Genomic DNA, 17999 nt, shown 5'->3' with positions numbered 1-17999 from the left:
CTCTCTCTCTCTCTCTCTCTCTCTCTCTCTCTGTATTTCTAGCCCTCCCTCCATTTTACCTTCTCTTTCTTCATCCATCTCTGTGTCATTTTTCTTTTCTCTACCTTTTCCAATTTCCGAGTCATTTTCACTTTATCTCTCTCCGTCCCTCTCTGTTCAAATCTCTCTCATTCGTCCTCGAGCTCTATTCCTTCGGTCATCTTTCTTCAGCTCTCGATCGATCTCTCTATATAATGCATTCTCTGTCCTTCATTCCATTCTTCTTTCCTTTCATTTTTTTAACTCGTTCCTCCTTTCCTAATGTACTTCCTTCCTTTCTCCTTTTCTACTTCCTTATTTACTTCCTGTTTTTCCTCATCCATTTTCTTTTCTTCCTTCCTTAGATAAGTTCTTTTCCTTTTTTTAATTTCCTTCTCACTCTATCTTTATTTTTCATTCCTTTCCCCTCTTTTCCTTTAATTTCCTTTCCTTATTTCCCATCCCTTCCTTCCTACCTTCTGTGTCTCTTTGTGTGTGTGTGTGTATAGGTGTGTGTGTATGGTCACCAGCAGGAATCCGCTCGGGTCGTTCTCCTTGATGACCTCAAGGCAGAACTCCATCATGCCGGTGGTCTGCCTCAGCTTCATGGTGCAGTGTGTGATCTGGTCTCTCACGGTCTACACACACACACACACACATACACACACACACACAAAAGAATTAAATGTATATAAGGGATCACTCGTATACATATGAGATAAAGATCAGGGAATAGCTGGAGCTGGTTTCCATGAAGCTCGAGCTGAACCATTGATTCACACTCTAATCATCACTGTAATGAATCACACACATATTCCTTCATCTCTCTCTCTCTCTCTCTCTCTCTCTCTCTCTCTCTCTCTCTCTCTCTCTCTCTTTCTCTCTCTCCCTCGTTTTACTTCATCATGCACTCACTCAGCCATTTTATTAGGCACTTATTTGCCTGCATTTGTTTTCCTCCGTATTAACGGTATGATGATGTCGTTACTCGGCTGTCAGACGTTTGCCGCTTAAACACTTGATCTATTTCAAGTTAAGATGCACTGAAGCTTTCAAGCCATCTGCTGAGGAAATAAAAGAGGATGAACGCGGGTACTGTGGACTGCTGCATCATCTAGAAAGACCTTTCCCCGGTCCAGAAGGAATAATGAACATGCTTGCTAATTAGCTCAAGGGCTAATGAGTGTGTTCAGTCAGGAGGAAAAGACACACAAACACACATAAACACACACATGTAATTACACTGCAGGTGTTAAGAAGCTCTCTCAAGACACTAAGACTTAATAAAGAACGGCATTGTGGGTGATAAGAGGAGGGAGGAAGGATACAAGCTTTTCATTACAGCGTGCTCTGACGATCGTCCGACGGAGATGATTGATTTGCGTGTGAAATGATATTAAAAGAATCGGCAGCCAGAATAACACAACGCTGTGGAAGAAACACCTCCAATATAATCGTTCCTCCATCTCACATTTGTCATGTGATGCTGTGACCCAGTCATGGTTTAATCCTGTTTAGTAATGCCCCTTTTCCACCGAGGCAGTTTGAGTGCTGGTTCGGAGCCTAATTTAGAACCAGTTCTTTCTGTTTCGACCGCCAAAGCACCAGGAAAAGTGGTTCTTAAGTAGCACCAAAACGTTGCTGGTGTAGACTTAAGAACCGCTTGCGTCAGGCGCTGGGGGCGGGGCTACAGTTAGCGCATTTGATAATGTACCTTAAGTATACTAATGTTTAATACACTTTTACTTTACCGCGATATGATACATTATCAGCACACATGATAGTAGGTAGCTACATGCTAAGGCTAAAATTTTTTCTATGTTAACGATAAAATAACGTTATGTACTTTATCGATTACAACCTCCGTTTATACAGATTACATGGAGCTGCACGTACACGTTTTATTCGCCGTGTTTGGATGCTAATGTAGGTTCGCAAAGCCATGAGCATTAACGGTAAAGCAACATCCGCTATTGTTGATGTTGTTGTTGTTGTGTTTGCTGCTGCTGCGCTAACGTTGCTGGGACACGTGACACGTATACAGTGACGTCACACTCGGCGCTGTGATGAACCAACTTTGAACCAGCACTAGCGCTAGCTCTGACCAGGACCCGGTTCTTTCCGGTGGAAAAGAGGCACTAGTGGATAGGTTCAGGTTCTGGAGGTTTGGGTAGTGCAGTACGAAGCATCGCGTTAGTTCTGGCAGGCCACGACGAGCACCAACCCGGTTCCGACATCCATATTACCCGACCATTTAAATTCCCATTCATTGAGCTGCTTTCTAGCGCTTCGCTGCTGCTGCGATTTAAACTCCCTCCTCCAACCCGGACTCCACCATGCCGGAACCCGTGTTCGCTGTACCAGTTTACGTCATAAATCTCCACATATTTTTCTCTCTCTCTCTCTCCCTCTCTCCCCAATTATTTAATTATTTATTTGTCCATTTATTCATTTATTATTTAAAAAAAAAAAAACACTATACATGATTAATGGTTCTGTTATATGGGGGTCTATTCTATTCTCTAGTTGCTGCTCTCCCCGCTCTGTCCCCGCATGCGCACGGACGGACGCGTGGATTCTTGCCCAGAACAGAACAATACCGCCAACACCAACTGTATGCCTATCATCTAATACATCCTCATTTGACAAAGTGGTCCTGACAGAACTGGTGTTTCTTGTGATATCAATCTTCTTTCTGGTTATCTGGTTATGTCGGTGTGTCACCTGGTCATTAATCCAGTCCAGTGTGCGTTCAAAACATTCTCAGAATCAGGGAGAAAAATCGCCAAAAAATTTAACAAACAACAAAAAATAAAACCTAACATAAATAAATGAAGATAAATGAAGTAAGCAAAACCATCTTTCACCATACTATTTATTTATTTGTTTGTTTGATTATTTCTTTTCCTTTTTATCTATTGCAGGAAAATGTAATAGTTCCCTCGGGGGGTCTTTTATTTTTGTGACTTTTTCCCCCAAAATTTGTGAATTTTTGTTTGTTTGTTTTTTTCTGTAAAAATTATTCCAATTGGTAAAATCACAAACACATGATTCTTCACGATGTCTTTGCGATGTCACGTACAAATCTGCGGAAAATCCACGTTGTTGAATTCGTTTGCTCGATTTTGGTGCAGATTTTTTTTACACGTCATGGAACGTCACTGAGACTCAAATTTTAGCCGTTTATTCTAATAACCGCTGTTAGAATGTAAGATCATGGCTAAACTTTAGTAGACTAAATGTTACTATCATATGATCGATTTTTCATATATGTGAAATATGAAACGTTACTGATGACGACAGAGACGTCAGGGTTCCAAGCTCAATGGTGTTCCCTTTAAAAGGGGAACCAAAATAAAATCTTACTGCCACTGATTACAAATGAAAACCCCACGTCCTCGTTTAGCAACCATGTGAATCAATTTTGATGAATGGCGCATTATAGCTTCGGTTATTAGCCGTGTAGCGGAGGAGGTCGTACGGAGCGTCACGGCTGTCGTGTTGCTGTTTCTGTGGTCATGGAGTCTTGTCAAAGAGATTAAGGATCGTTCTGACAGGGATCGCTGAGGGAGTTCCTTTGTGTGTGTGTGTGTGTGTGTGTGTGTGTGTGTGTGTGTGTGTGTGTGTGTGTGTGTGTGTGTGTGTGTGTGTGTGTGTGTTGGTTAGCCCACCTTCAGCTTGCTCTCTTTCTCCTTCGTGACCTTGGTGAGCAGCTTGGCTTTCTGCCGCGTGAGCGCTTCAATCAGGGCGTCACACTGAGCCACCAGACAGGCTTCGAACTCCACGCCATTCTCCTGTTAAACACACACACACACACACACACACACACACACACACACACACACACACACACACACACAGAAAATTATTGCATGCATGATAAAATAATCAGGGAGCTAAAATGAAAGAATAAAAAAGAGTCGTGAGAATGTTATTATTGTTTTTTTAATGAATAAATTAATTAAATAAATACAAAATCTGTTTTATCCAGAACAGCATATATTAATGCGTGTATATGCAGCATATATTCCCTGGTGTTGGTCGTTGTTGGTGTTTGGTTTATGTTGTTCTCTGTTCCTGTTCTGTGTCCTGATCTGTTTTGCCTGCCTATCTGTTTGTTTCTTGTTTTGGTTCAGTAAAAGTTCTATCTGCGATTGGATCCTCTCTTGCCTTTTGTCTCACCATGTCACATCGTGACATTATGGAAGGAGTCTCCGGTGTATAACACCCATATCTATAAACAGTGTTCGACAGCTGGCTACGTTTTAGCTATTTATAGTGTTGTGAACTGTGAATTAGTTCATTTATAAAATACTTGCTTAGTCATAGGTTGAGTGTCACTCATTAGTATTCATTAGTATTTCATTAACTTCATAGTTGGTGATGTATGAAGCCAGTTCTGGCTCCAGCTTTACTCTGGTTAGTGTACGGTTTTATATGCTATCAATTTCCTCTGGAATCAATAAAGTATCTATCCGTCTGTCTGTCTGTCTGTCCATCCATCTATCTATCTATCTATCTATCTACCCATCTACTGCGCTCACCTTCTCCCACGCTCAAGACAATGTATGAAACATAGCTGATCATTCACAAAACCTGAATATAGAACCTGGTTCAGCCTACACCTCCGCCACACACACACACATCTACACACACATCTACACACCTACACACACATGTCCAGGTCTGATGCAGAGCAGTGAATGAATCACTGAGTGAGTTGGAGAATCTGGGCTAGATTCGGTGGAGAAGAAGAGGAGGAGGAGGAGGAGGAGGAGGAGAAGGTATTTATGTATGTGTGAGAGAGAGAGAGACAGAGAGAGAGAGACACACAGAGAGAGACATAGAGAGAGAGAGACAGAGACACACACACAGAGAGAGAGAGAGAGAGAGAGAGAGAGAGAGAGAGAGAGAGAGAGAGAGAGACAGAGCAAGAGAGACTGTGTTTCTAAAGTAATTGCTAATTTCACCAGTAAGTCATTCTTCAACACCACATTCAGTCTAATCTCCAACAAATGTTCCGCTATCGTAATAAGAAGCTAATTATCACCAGGACAGCTATAATTAATGCATAAATGAATTAATAAATGCATAAACCTCATGCACTCGTGTCTGCTACGTCATGTGGTACGCTAATAACATTTAGGTATAATAGCTTAGCTAGATTTTTAGGCTAAGCTAACAAATATGAGGTGAACTTTGTATATTAGTGTGTATTTGAATTTATGTAGCTGTTTATTTATGTAGCAGACAGAGAGAATACTGTGTGTGTGTGTGTGTGTGTGTGTGTGTGTGTGTGTGTGTGTGTGTGTGTGTGTGTGTGTGTGTGTGTGTGTGTGTGTGTGTGTGTGTGTGTGTGTGTGAGAGTGTGTGTGTGTGAGAGAGAGATTCCCAGTAGACTGCAGATAAAAGCTGATCACAGTAGCACACATTCAGAGTGCACGCTAAACTAACACCCACTTTCACTCTCACACACACTCTCTTCCACTCGCTAGGTCTAAAAATAAACTTCCCTGTCTCTAATCCTGCCTGCTCCAGATACAGCTAAGGTGCACGTATGTGTGTGTGTGTGTGTGTGTGTATTAAATATTAATGTCCAGAGCTTTTGTGCTAAACATCGCAAATCATCGCATGACTGATTCTGTTCACGTGATTCCTGAAATTTCAGACGCTTTCACTCGGAGGGATTTGTTGTCGAGCAAGAGGCTGGGGATCTTTCTTCCCGTGTTTATAGAACGGGAATATATATGTCGCTAAATGCACGCTGCACACAAGCTTCTGTCTCTTCTGCTGTCATCGTGATTGTTATCATCATCTACACAAAACTATGAGCTTACGTTCAAACGTAAACTCCGGACGAGAACGGGATGCTAGCGAGACAAGCGGGAATAGGAAAACGTTTAGTGTTGTGCGCTTTGTGTGATTATTACATAGTAAACATTTAAAACAAACAAAAAAAAAACACATTTTACTGACACTAAATGAAACCTAGAAATAAACAACGAGGGGGGAAAAAACTGCTCATTAAACACTAGGCTGAGAAGAGAAAAAGAAGCACATGGTATCTGCACGTGTTAGGAAACAACAGAGCAGTGACTTAGGCCTTGGTCGTCGTGGGGCGTTTTTTTGCGATCTAGAATGGACGATCAGGGGCGGTTCTAGGATTTTATCTTTAGGGGTTTTAGCCCTCAGTGAGAATTTAAAACAAGAAGAGTTTTATATTATATATTATATCGTCGCTGTCGGGCAGAATCCTCGTATCTCCAAAACCGTTATTTTTCAGGAAATAAAAAATAAAAAACGCCGTATCTTATCTGCTTTTCTTCTATTATTCCTATGTTTACCTTCTGCTCTCTGTTTATGTTCTGTAAAGCTGCTTTGAGATGATGTCTACTGTAAAAAGCGCTATACAAATAAACTTGAATTGAATTGAATTGAACTGCAATGCACAGGGTTTAGTCCGCGTTGCAGTGGATTTTCTTGCGCTAAATTCCTGTCCTCAGACGAGCACCAGAATTAGCGAGGGTCAAGATTTTTTTTTCCTCTGAGCTCAGTGTTTTGAAGACATTTACCTCAGAAGACGTGTTGATTCGTTGCGACTCTTAATCTTGAGGAGAAATATGCCGCAAAGCTCTCCCGCGGAGTGAAGAAGAGGTGGACAGTTGAAGTGTCCAATGGAGTTAAGAGATTTGCGCTCAAGCTATTTTCAAGACTTTAGATTGGTTACTAACTTGTAAAAATAACAGACCCACGTGGGGACTGACCGATAGCATCGATATGTGAAAAAATATGAAATAGACAAAATTTGGACATACCAGGTTTCCGCTCGACAGCGACGATATATATATATATATATTATATGACTACATAGTAAGCCAAAAGTTAAGGTATTGTTTAAAATGACAAAAGTGGACACCAAAATTTTATGCATGATGTAATGATGCCAGTCTTGAATCAGATCAGTTCATGTCTGTGTGCATTCTCTACAAACAGTGTGTCCAATGAATGCAGTCATTAATAAAAAATATTCACAAGACAAAGACCAAATCAATAAATGTTATTTTTATTTAGTATTGAATGGATTGTTTGCATTAATATTTTGTTTGTGCTACAACTCTGGTAATAAGAATAGTGAAATTTCACTGCTTTTGGTTGCCGTCTTTGCGTCTTTCCGCCGATTAACGTTATAGATAAACGCCTCCAGCTCTGACTGCGCGTGCACGCTGCGCGTACCTGTGCTTTTCTGTTCTAATAAAGCAGACAGCTGATGACGCACTTTTGAAACACTACAACACACGCGTGTAAAAGCAAAGTAAAAAAAAATCGCTCTTGGATCAAACTGATAAATCATTTCTTTTCCTGCATTTTAACGTAATTTTTATTTTTTTATTTTTGAAAGAAAAATGATACTTATAGCTTTAGCGTGGCTGAGATCACAGACAGGGGGCGCTGGAGCCACCCTAAAAAACGGCTAGTACCTAGAACCTAGGCAGTGTAAAATTGACTTCTGTATAAAATCAAAACTGTACCTGGATCTGTTGGAGCAGGTTCTTCAGCTGCACCAGGAACTCCTTGGCATCCTTGGCTTTATCAGAGACGCCGTTCAACGCCTGAGACAACTGGCACTGCAGATAACACACACACACACACACACACACACAGTTATTGTCTAAATTGAATTCAAGTTCATTTATTCGGAACTCATTTAAACCGCTGTTGAAAATGATTTGGCGTCGATTAAAGATGCAAATCCCGAACGTCACAAAACAACAGCTATAGCGGATCAGGCAACAAAGATACGTGGAACGTGGCGCGATTCCATTTCCAATCAAACTCCATATGGCAGACACACAATAAGGAAAAATAAAGGCATCCATAACGAACGCTCGACTAAATAAAGCGAAGAAATGCTAAAAATCTTCCTAGTTCAGCCAACAGCATCAGTTCCCACAAACCCCAGGCTTCATCTGTCTGCTGGCACCTTCCTAGATAATCTTCTTTACTCAGACTCGGATGCCAAATTGATTAGACACCGGCACCGGAGCATCTCGTTTGAAAAACAAGTACGGGAGGAACTTGCTTCAGCAGGAGATTTCTGCATGGACGAGTCATAACTCGTGATGAAAATAAAAACGCCCCATAATAGACTCGCTGGCACCATAATTCCAGACAAAATATAGACTCACACCAAGTAAGGCTTAAAAGTCATTTATTATGTAATTAATAAGAGAATTTTTTATCGCTTGCGGTTTATTATACTGTTACCGCCTTTTCTTTATATATATATACATACAGTAAATGTATTTGAGGGGGGGCACGGTGGCTTAGTGGTTAGCACGTTCGCCGGTTTCCTCCCCTGGTCTAAAGACATGCATGGTAGGTTGATTGGCATCTCTGGAAAATTGTCCGTAGTGTGTGAGTGTGTGAGTGAATGAGTGTGTGTGTGTGCCCTGTGATGGGTCGGCACTCCGTCCAGGGTGTATCCTGTCTCGATGCCCGATGACGCCTGAGATAGTCACAGGCTCCCCGTGACCCGAGAAGTTCGGATAAGCGGTAGAAAATGAATGAATGAATGGATTTGTATTTAATGTTGTGTTACAGGATAGCCTTCATTCCTTCACTGACACTGGTGACACTTTCACATAGAATAGAAAGATTTATTTTGTCACATAGACATTACAGCACAGTGAAATTCTTTCTTCACCGATCTCAACTGTGGACGTTTGGGTGACAGCATAGGGCTGGCACAGGGTCAAGGGCCTTGCTCAAGGGCCCGACAGTGGCAGGTTGTCAGTGCTAGGGCTTGAACTCTGATCCTCCGATCAACAGCCCAGAGCCTTAATCACCTGATCCATCACATCCCCATGAACACAATCCTACCAGCAAGCTTTCTTTCATCCACATCCTCGGACCAATCGGAATCAGGAATTCAACAGCATTCTGCTAACATTTGAGAAGATGCAACTAAAGATAATGGAGATTTCTCTTTCTACATCTGGACGTCGTCTGATGCCGATCGTATGAAATCGGAGGAAAGAACCACGTGAGGGTTTCTGTCCATTACAGCTCCAGGACTCACAAACTCCTTACTGATGATAGATGATGATTGTTCCTTACTACCAGACCTTCCTTGGACCTCATCCATGCTCATAAATGAACACACACTTTTTTCCCACCTGCTCCTCTTCCTTTGAGCCACCCAGTGATCAGCAGGATCTTAAACCAATCCACACACACACACACACACACACACACACACACACACACACACACACACACACACACACACACACACACACACATGCATTCAGACACACATTCAGACACACTCCTCCTCACTCCATTAACGTGCCATCTGCCTTGACAAGCTGTCCGGTCGGCTAACAGGACTGTGACGGATCAGATATGCCTGTGAGTCTCTCTGCCACAATTTGTGTGTGTGTGTGTGTGTGTGTGTGTGTGTGTGTGTGTGTGTGTGTGTGTGAGAGAGAGAGAGAGAGAGAGAGAGAGAGAGAGAGAGAGAGAGAGAGAGAGATGCTAATAACCTCCTTACAAATCTCAAGATTGGGGCAAAAATGCAATTTACTTTAAATAAATAAATAAATAAATAAATAAATAAATAAATAAATAAATAAATAAATTCCATTCCAAATTTGTTCATCTAAATGAACTGAACACGTATTCTTTTCTAAATATCATCGTTATCATCAGACTTATCGTCAGATTAGTCATTTAAAAGTCATTTTTGTTTTAAACTTTACTGTATAAACGAAGGGGGGGGTACGGTGGCTTAGTGGTTAGCACGTTCGCCTCACACCTCCAGGGTCGGGGGTTCGATTCCCACCTCCACCTTGTGTGTGTGGAGTTTGCATGTTCTCCCCGTGCCTCGGGGGTTTCCTCCGGGTACTCCGGTTTCCTCCCCTGGTCCAAAGACATGCATGGTAGGTTGATTGGCATCTCTGGAAAATTGTCCGTAGTGTGTGAGTGTGTGAGTGAATGAGAGTGTGTGTGTGCCCTGTGATGGGTTGGCACTCCGTCCAGGGTGTATCCTGCCTCGATGCCCGATGATGCCTGAGATAGGCACAGGCTCCCCGTGACCCGAGGTAGTTCGGATAAGCGGTAGGAAATGAATGAATGAATGAATAAATGAATGAATACCAGATAGAAAATCTCTTATGTATGGCACAAAACCTCAGCAAATCTGAACCAAGTTAAAGTCTGTAAGAATTTTTTTACGCATTGAAAAGATTTATTCTGAACGCAATAAAGTCTGAATAAAAAACGTAGTTAGTAGCGATATTTCCGGACGATCGACGAACAATGTACTGAGCGGAAATAATTTGAATGGTTTTTAAGGAAACCCTTTGTTTAAGGTGCTGGTTCATGCATTGTATTCTAGAACAACATTAATTATAAATAAAATGCCATTATCTTTTATTAAACATTATTACTTCTTGCCTTATAGTAAGTCTTTCTTCCTTTGTTTTTATCCATGTCGATGTTAAAACCGCTTTCTGCTAATGTCACACATGCGCACTGAACACTCTCTCCGCCCATATCGACAAGCCCCGCCCCTTTCTGCTCATTGGCTACACGTTTGTTTTGATTTTTGTTTAGATTTTCTCAAGAAATCGGAGACCCTTCCTTTAAGGAACATCTAAAACATCCTGATTTTTTTTGCTAGCTGGATTTGATCTTGCAGAGAAAGCATTTTGGGGTGTTACGCGTATAGTCGTAGAGGTCATAAATTATACAGCTAAACCGATCCAGCATGTGGGTTTTCAGATACGCCTCTTACTCCCTTCCAGATTTCTCACTTCCTGTCTGCTCTACCCACCTCCCATCATCTCCCTTTCATTAGTATTTTGAATGTATCCCTGCACATTAATGCACTAGATCTCTTTGAAATAATTAGGACATTTACCGTCCGTCATTTATACGCTCTTAAAGGCCTGGCGTCATCAAATATTCATGAGGCCTTTCCTTTTGGTAATGAATACAGTACGTGGGAGAAGGTAGAGATGCTTCACTGACTGATAACCACCACCACCACCCCCCCCCCTCTGTTCCCTTCAGCGTGATAAAAAAAAATCCACTGAGACCAAACCGAAGCACTTTTGTCTTGATTTGGTGGAGATAGAACCGGAACTGACGGAAATGTCAGACTTCCTCACAGACGCTGTGTGAGGACCCACGCTAGAGCGCTCTAAATAGCTCATCCTCGCTCCTTCCAGCCTACACTTGTGTCTTTTACTGCGTCAATTCCTTATCAGGATTTAGTCCTCTGGACATCCTGGGATTTGAACCGAGACCCTCAGCACCACTCAGAACGCTTTCACAAATTGGTCACTTGAAAGTGATTTATTACACCGAGCGCCCAGCATGAAAGTCCCAGTAAATTAGCCGTTACTATGGAAACCGTAGTGCCGAAGACCACGGTCGATATAAAGCTTTGCAATCGGAGCTGGTCTCGGAGCCGCTATTTAATTCGACACCTCCTAACCAATCGTAACTGAGAACTCAACAGCTCTAGTGTTAGGTTGAGAAAATGTTCATCTCTGCAACCTGGTTCCTCCTGGTAGCTTCTCAGGGAAAATAACATTCAGTTCTGAAGTTCTGAAGGTTAATGATGTCACTCCAGACCATTTGGTATTGGGCAAAAAAACATTAACAGTAAAGAAATAAGAAAGTGACTGGGTTTTATAAGGCTGACCACATCTCAGCAGATCTATATTTACACTGACACTCTGTCACTGCGTTATCCACGACAATTACCTCTCTAGAGTGACACTTTATGCCCTTACCATTGATCTCACACTGTGCCAATGCACACTGAACCTGAACCTGAATATTTTGGTTTGCAGTAACAGTTAAAAAAAAAAGGTCAGAAGGTAGGTCTATATATTTTTTTTTAAAGTTTCAATGGAAAAAAAAGTACAATTTTGGTGATGGTGATTACGTAGGTATGACTTTAAACAAATTAGCATATCGTGACGTCACTGACTGGGTCTTCAACCCGTGCCTTCGGGCGCATCATTGCAATCCTTATTCGCAACTGACGAGTTAATGCTGTGTCGAGCTGTTTTAATGAATTTTTTAGATGTATTATGGCGCCCGAACCCGTACGACTTTGAACGGTGACCGCGAACATTTTGTTTACTGCAGCCGCAGCCATCGTTACCGAGCGCGAACCGTCGACTCTGTCAGTGAATGAGAGAATGAGACCAAGCGAACGCACAGGCCGTAGTGTGACATCCGGTAAACATAGATGATGTCACGGGTTTTTATTTAAAAGAAAGAACGTAGCTTTCGTTTGTATGTAGGCCTAGGCAATTTATATATTTACAATACTTACTAAAATATAATTAATATTATTTTATTGCTTTTGTATTAGTTGTTTGAAGAGTACAAAAAAAATCGGTCGGTCTTAACGCAAATTTACAACCGGGAAGTCGGTCGGACTTAAAGCAAAAAAATAGTCTTAACCCAAATACCCACTCTTTACAACAACAATAAGCAGAAACGCATCTCAGGATACAGCAAACTCCAGCAAACTCTCAGAATCTATGGACTCAACTTGTCTCTTGGCAACAGTCCACACTGCAATGGTGTGGAATATTTTCTTGCAGTATTTTCGAGTGTTTCTGGCCAAGTACATACAACTTGGCCGTCTCGCGTACTTCCTGCATGAAAAAGCAGACAGTGTCTTATGCCCCTTTTCCACCGAGGCAGTTTGAGTGCAGGTTCGGAGCCTAATTTAGAACCAGTTCTTTCTGTTTCGACAGCCGAAGCACCGGCTCTGGACCAGGAAAAGTGGTTCTTAAGTAGCACCAAAACGTTGCTGGTGTAGACTTAAGAACCGCTTGCGTCAGGAGCTGGGGGCGGGGCTACTGTTAGCGCATTTGATAATGTACCTTAAGTATACTAATGTTTAATACACTTTTACTTTACAGCGATATGATACATTATCAGCACACATGATAGTAGGTAGCTACATGCTAAGGCTAACTTTTTGTCTGTGTTAACGATAAAATAACGTTATGTACTTTATCGATTACAACCTCCGTTTATACAGATTACACGGAGCCGCACGTATACGTTTTATTCGCCGCTTTGGATGCCAATGTAGGTTCGCAAAGCCATGAGCATTAACAGTAAAGCAACATCCGCCATTGTTGTTGTGTTTGTGTTTGCCGCTGCTGCGCTAACGTTGCTGGGACACATGACACGTATACAGTGACGTCACACTCGCCGCTGTGACGTCACTGTATACGTCACAGCGGCGAGTGTGACGTCACTCGCGGCTGTGATGCTCTCTAGCCGGTGGAAAGGCAAACCGGTTCTTAGAAGGTTCGCCAGTGGAACCAACTTTGAACCAGCACCAGCGCTAGCTCTGAACCAGCACCCGGTACTTTCCGGTGGAAAAGAGGCATTTAACCGGACGATGAGTTCGGTGTTCATGAACAGACTCCCTAGTCCTTGGATCAGAACCTAATACATAGATCAACATTTTATAGAGTTTAAGAATGAAATTGTGTGTCCAAGTGATATCTGATCTTCTGTACACAGGATCTATTGTGTGGGCAGGTTTTCATTCCAATCAACCGCCTGATTCCTCCTGTTCAATCAGTCGATCGCGGCTTTCCATCGACTCAGGTGAGGATCCTGTTAAGTTGGAATGAAATCTTGCTCCCAAACCCACACCTTCTATTTCCGGATAAGCTCTGGTGCTGCGCCGTGTCCTCACGTGTAACCAGGACATGCCGCTCTTGCGTCAATAATGACGCTTACTATAGCGTGAGGAGGCAGAATGTAGGTTAATGTAGCTGAAACCTCCTGCATGTTCCCTCTGTCTGAGTGCACTAAAGACATGCTCGTGTTTCTTTCTCTCCGTTTCTCTCACCCACTCTTTCTGTCTTCCGCCTTCCAGCAAATAAATCACCAAGGAAACAGAGCGGTTTCCTTAGGAGTGAATGAACAATGCTGCTAAACCAGAAGGAACGTGGTTGGAGCTATTGTCTGTAACCCTGAAGCAAATTGTTGGGTTTTAAACAATGCATCTGATGATGGATATTATATCACAGCGCTGTTCAGTGCTGAACTCGGATTTGTCAGACGGTGTTAATCGCTTTTCTATAGAAGCAGCTTGTTAGAAATTACATAGGGAATTTAGTTGCGGTGTAGGAAGACGTTTGTGTAATGTTTGCAGAAGGAGTCTCCGGTGTCAACGGTCAGTTTTACACTCCGGGAAAGTCTTTCTTGGGAACATGAAAAGCTCAGATTTATGTTTTATTTACTTCAAGAGGCTGTGGAAGGAACGACTGGTTACAGCTGCTATAATGCAAGAGATAAAAGGAACTGACCATGAATAAAATGTTAGCATTCATTCATTCATTCATTCATTTTCTACCGCTTATCCGTACTTCTCGGGTCACGGGGAGTCTGTGCCTATCTCAGGTGTCATCGGGCATCGATGCAGGATACACCCTGGACGGAGTGCCAACCCATCACAGGGCACACACACACTCTCATTCACTCACACACTCACACACTACGGACAATTTTCCAGAGATGCCAATCAACCTACCATGCATGTCTTCGGACTGGGGGAGGAAACCGGAGTACCCGGAGGAAACCCCCGAGGCACGGGGAGAACATGCAAACTCCACACACACAAGGTGGAGGCGGGAATCGAACCCCCAACCCTGGAGGAGTGAGGCAAACATGCTAACCACTAAGCCACCGTGCCCCCCAAAATGTTAGCATGTGGCAGTACTACAGTAGTAATTCTCGATGGTCTTGTTTAAAGATAAGTATGTTATAAGTGGTCTGTACTGTACCTGCATTACAGTGGTAAAGTCAATGGTTCTGTGTTGCAAAGAACTAAGCTTTTGATAACAAGAAGCCTTGGTTCGGCAGCTAGCCGCACACCTCGTGCTCTCGTCTTAGACGTCTGTCCAGAAGAGGAGAACTTTGATGGGTTTATGCGATGCACTCGTATTCACTAGTGTGTGAAAATAAGAAGCCCTGCGGGAGACACAGATGTAGGCTGAATCACATTCACACACACACACACACACACACACACACACACACACACACACACACACACACACACACACACACACACACACACAAGCTTTCACTCCACTTCCTCCACGCAACTGGTGACCTACTCCCACAGACACCAATTACAAACGCGGCGTTTGCGTCAACTGAGTAACGATCACACGGAAAACACTTGTGGGAGGAATTGTGTGTGTGTGTGTGTGTGTGTGTGTGTGTGTGTGTGTGTGTGTGTGTGTGTGTGTGTGTGTGTGTGTGTTTTAGAGGTTCTAAAGTGATAGAGAGAGGAGGTTAGAAAATGCCTACAGGAGAAGAGTAGGAGAGTGTGAACTTGTACATGTTTAATGTGTCGAGTGAGCAATTGTAGACCAATGCCACACGAAAGCACACACACACACACACACACACACACACACACACACACACACACACACACACACACCTCTAAATAAGCTGCAGATCTTCACACATCTACTGTAGTTCCCAGAAGTGACCTTTTTGGCTGAAGCAGAAATTGATTATTGTGTTTGGGATTTTTCAAAATCGGAAAACCGGGAATTTTCGCAGCAGGAAAACCAACAGCTCGAACCTACAGCAGGATGAATCCACATCGATGTTTACTTGTTTTGACCTACGTGGTATTTAGTAGATTCACTTCTTTCTGATGAGTTTCTCTTAGAGGAAAAGGTTCTATATAGAACATTAATAGGTTCTAGATTGGGCTCTTCACTATAGAACTCTGTTTAAAGGTTCAATCAAAAAAACCCTTCTGTATACAACTACTACAAAATACCACTTTATAAGTGTATAATTATTAACTCTGGTCTATTTTTCATCTCTGCCATCATGACACCAGTCAGGTGTGTATCAGGTGCTGCAATAAAATACCCCCCCCCCCATCTGAGGGTCTGTTTAGAGCCTTTTGTGGGTTCGAGTCATTTATTGCTATAATATTAGTAATAATAATTAAAATGTCGAGATACAGCATCATGTGAAAGATAATGCTAAAATTCTAGATGTAGGTCAGTACGAGCGGAAAGCAAAGATCTCTTTATGACAAAATGGTCCTTTGTTGTCATTATAGAAGCTTATTTATCTGTAATGGATCTAAAGAACCCCAGAGTTCTGTATGTTACCTCTTTTCTTTACATACACACAAATAAACACTTGTTTGTTAGGATCAGTGTTACATTATTTGTACCTTTACTGTGGAAATCATTTCTGGTACATTGAGTAATTGGAGCTTAAACACTATATTTAAAGGAAAGTTAAGGACAAAGATAGAGTTTAGTGGTTTTAGATATTTACAGCTGTATTCAGATGGTCTCACCTTGTGCTGCTTCCACATGGCCGCTATGGGTTTCACGTCGTGTTTTCCGTGCTTGCTGTCCTCCATACACAGGTAACACACTGGGATCTTGCAGGTGATACAGTACGCGCTGCAGCTCTGAGCGTCATGTTCGGGGCACGCAGAGGAGGCGGATGGTGATTGCGCTCCAGCTGCTGCTGCTGTTGCTGCGGTGCGCGCGGCGGCGCCGTTGGCGGGCGACACGAGCCGATGCTTGGCCAGAGGCCCTCGGGCGGGGTGACACCGCTGCTGACACGGCGCGCAGTACAGCACGTCGCACTGCTCGCACATGATCGTGGCGTCAGCAGGGTTGCGGTCGCAGAGCTGGCACTTGGCGGGGGTCGCGCGGCACCGGGCCACCACAGACTCGAGCAGGCGGTTGCGCGGGAAACCACGGAGGCCCCGTTCGTCCAGCGAGGCGCTGCGGTGGCACAGCGGGCACGTCACGGAGCGGTGGCGGTGGGCCGAGGGCGTCAGCGCCGGCGGGAAAACGCGAACGCCGTTCGGCGACTTAGCGCACGGCGTGTATGAGCCGTAGCCGCTGTCCGTCTCGCTCAGTTTATCAGCGTCCGTGTAGTCGTAGTCCGAGCCTGCCGACGCGCGGCTCGGCGGATGAGGCTGTTCACCATCCGGAGTCTGCACGGTGATGTTCCTGGCGCACGCCAAGCACACGTTGTGCGAGCACGGCAAAATTATCGGCTCCTTGTAGAAGGACCCGCATACTGGACATTTCAACTCATCGTCCATGGCGTCCATAAAAACACACACACACACACACAGTCACACAGTCACACACACCACATACTCACTCACACCACATACTCACACCTTCTGTCACACACACAGCACTCTGAAGAGGAAGAAAAACGATAAGCAAACAGCACGGATAGCTCCCTGATTCTCTCTCTCTCTCTCTCTCTCTCTCTCTCTCTCTCTCTCTCCCTCTCTTGCTCACACACACACACACACACACACACACACACACACACACACACACACACACACACACACACACACTGAGCATGCGCAACCTTCCCTTTAGCGCTACACAGATCCCTGGGTGTTGGAGAGGACCAACTCGTTGCTTTAGCTTAAAAAAATCCAAATCCCTTTAATCCCCATAATTAATTCATATCTAGGCTGATAGAGAGAGGGGAAAATCTATTATCTCACAGCTAACTCATTTGCAATTGAAATAAAATGCTGCTATTTAATGGGTGTCAGATAGAGCTGTGATGTGATGTGATGTGATGTGATGTGATGTGATGTGATGTGATGTGATGTGATGTGATGTGATGTGATGTGATGTGATGTGAGACGATGTGATGTGATGTGAGATGATGTGAGGTGAGGTGATGTGATGTGAGGTGATGTGAGGTGAGGTGAGGTGAGGTGATGTGAGGTGATGTGATGTGATGTGAGATGATGTGATGTGAGGTGATGTGAGATGAGGTGATGTGATGTGAGGTGATGTGAGGTGATGTGATGTGAGATGATGTGAGATGAGGTGAGGTGATGTGATGTGAGGTCATGTGAGATGATGCGAGGTAATGTGAGGTGATGTGAT

General features: G+C 43.3%; 1 protein-coding gene across 2 annotated transcripts in view; it reads right to left on the bottom strand.

Annotated features, from left to right (window-relative positions):
• Window positions 1–17398, bottom strand: part of LOC113654803 (E3 ubiquitin-protein ligase TRIM9) — a 25184-nt gene extending 7786 nt beyond the window's left edge. The window contains exons 1-4 of one of the 2 annotated variants that reach the window (XM_027165067.2): window positions 16415–17398; window positions 7548–7643; window positions 3690–3812; window positions 546–656 (exon numbers count right to left, since the gene is read on the bottom strand). In XM_027165067.2, coding sequence (XP_027020868.2) covers window positions 546–656; window positions 3690–3812; window positions 7548–7643; window positions 16415–17188 — 1104 coding nt within the window. In that variant the 5' untranslated portion in view covers window positions 17189–17398. The remainder of the gene's footprint in view (window positions 1–545; window positions 657–3689; window positions 3813–7547; window positions 7644–16414) is intronic. The other variant, XM_027165068.2, reaches the window with a different exon arrangement.
• Between the last annotated feature and the right edge of the window lie 601 nt (window positions 17399–17999).

Source organism: Tachysurus fulvidraco, chromosome 9 (assembly GCF_022655615.1).
Source record: "Tachysurus fulvidraco isolate hzauxx_2018 chromosome 9, HZAU_PFXX_2.0, whole genome shotgun sequence".
In the NCBI taxonomy this organism is placed as follows: domain Eukaryota; kingdom Metazoa; phylum Chordata; class Actinopteri; order Siluriformes; family Bagridae; genus Tachysurus; species Tachysurus fulvidraco.
This window is presented reverse-complemented; position numbering and strand designations above follow the sequence as displayed.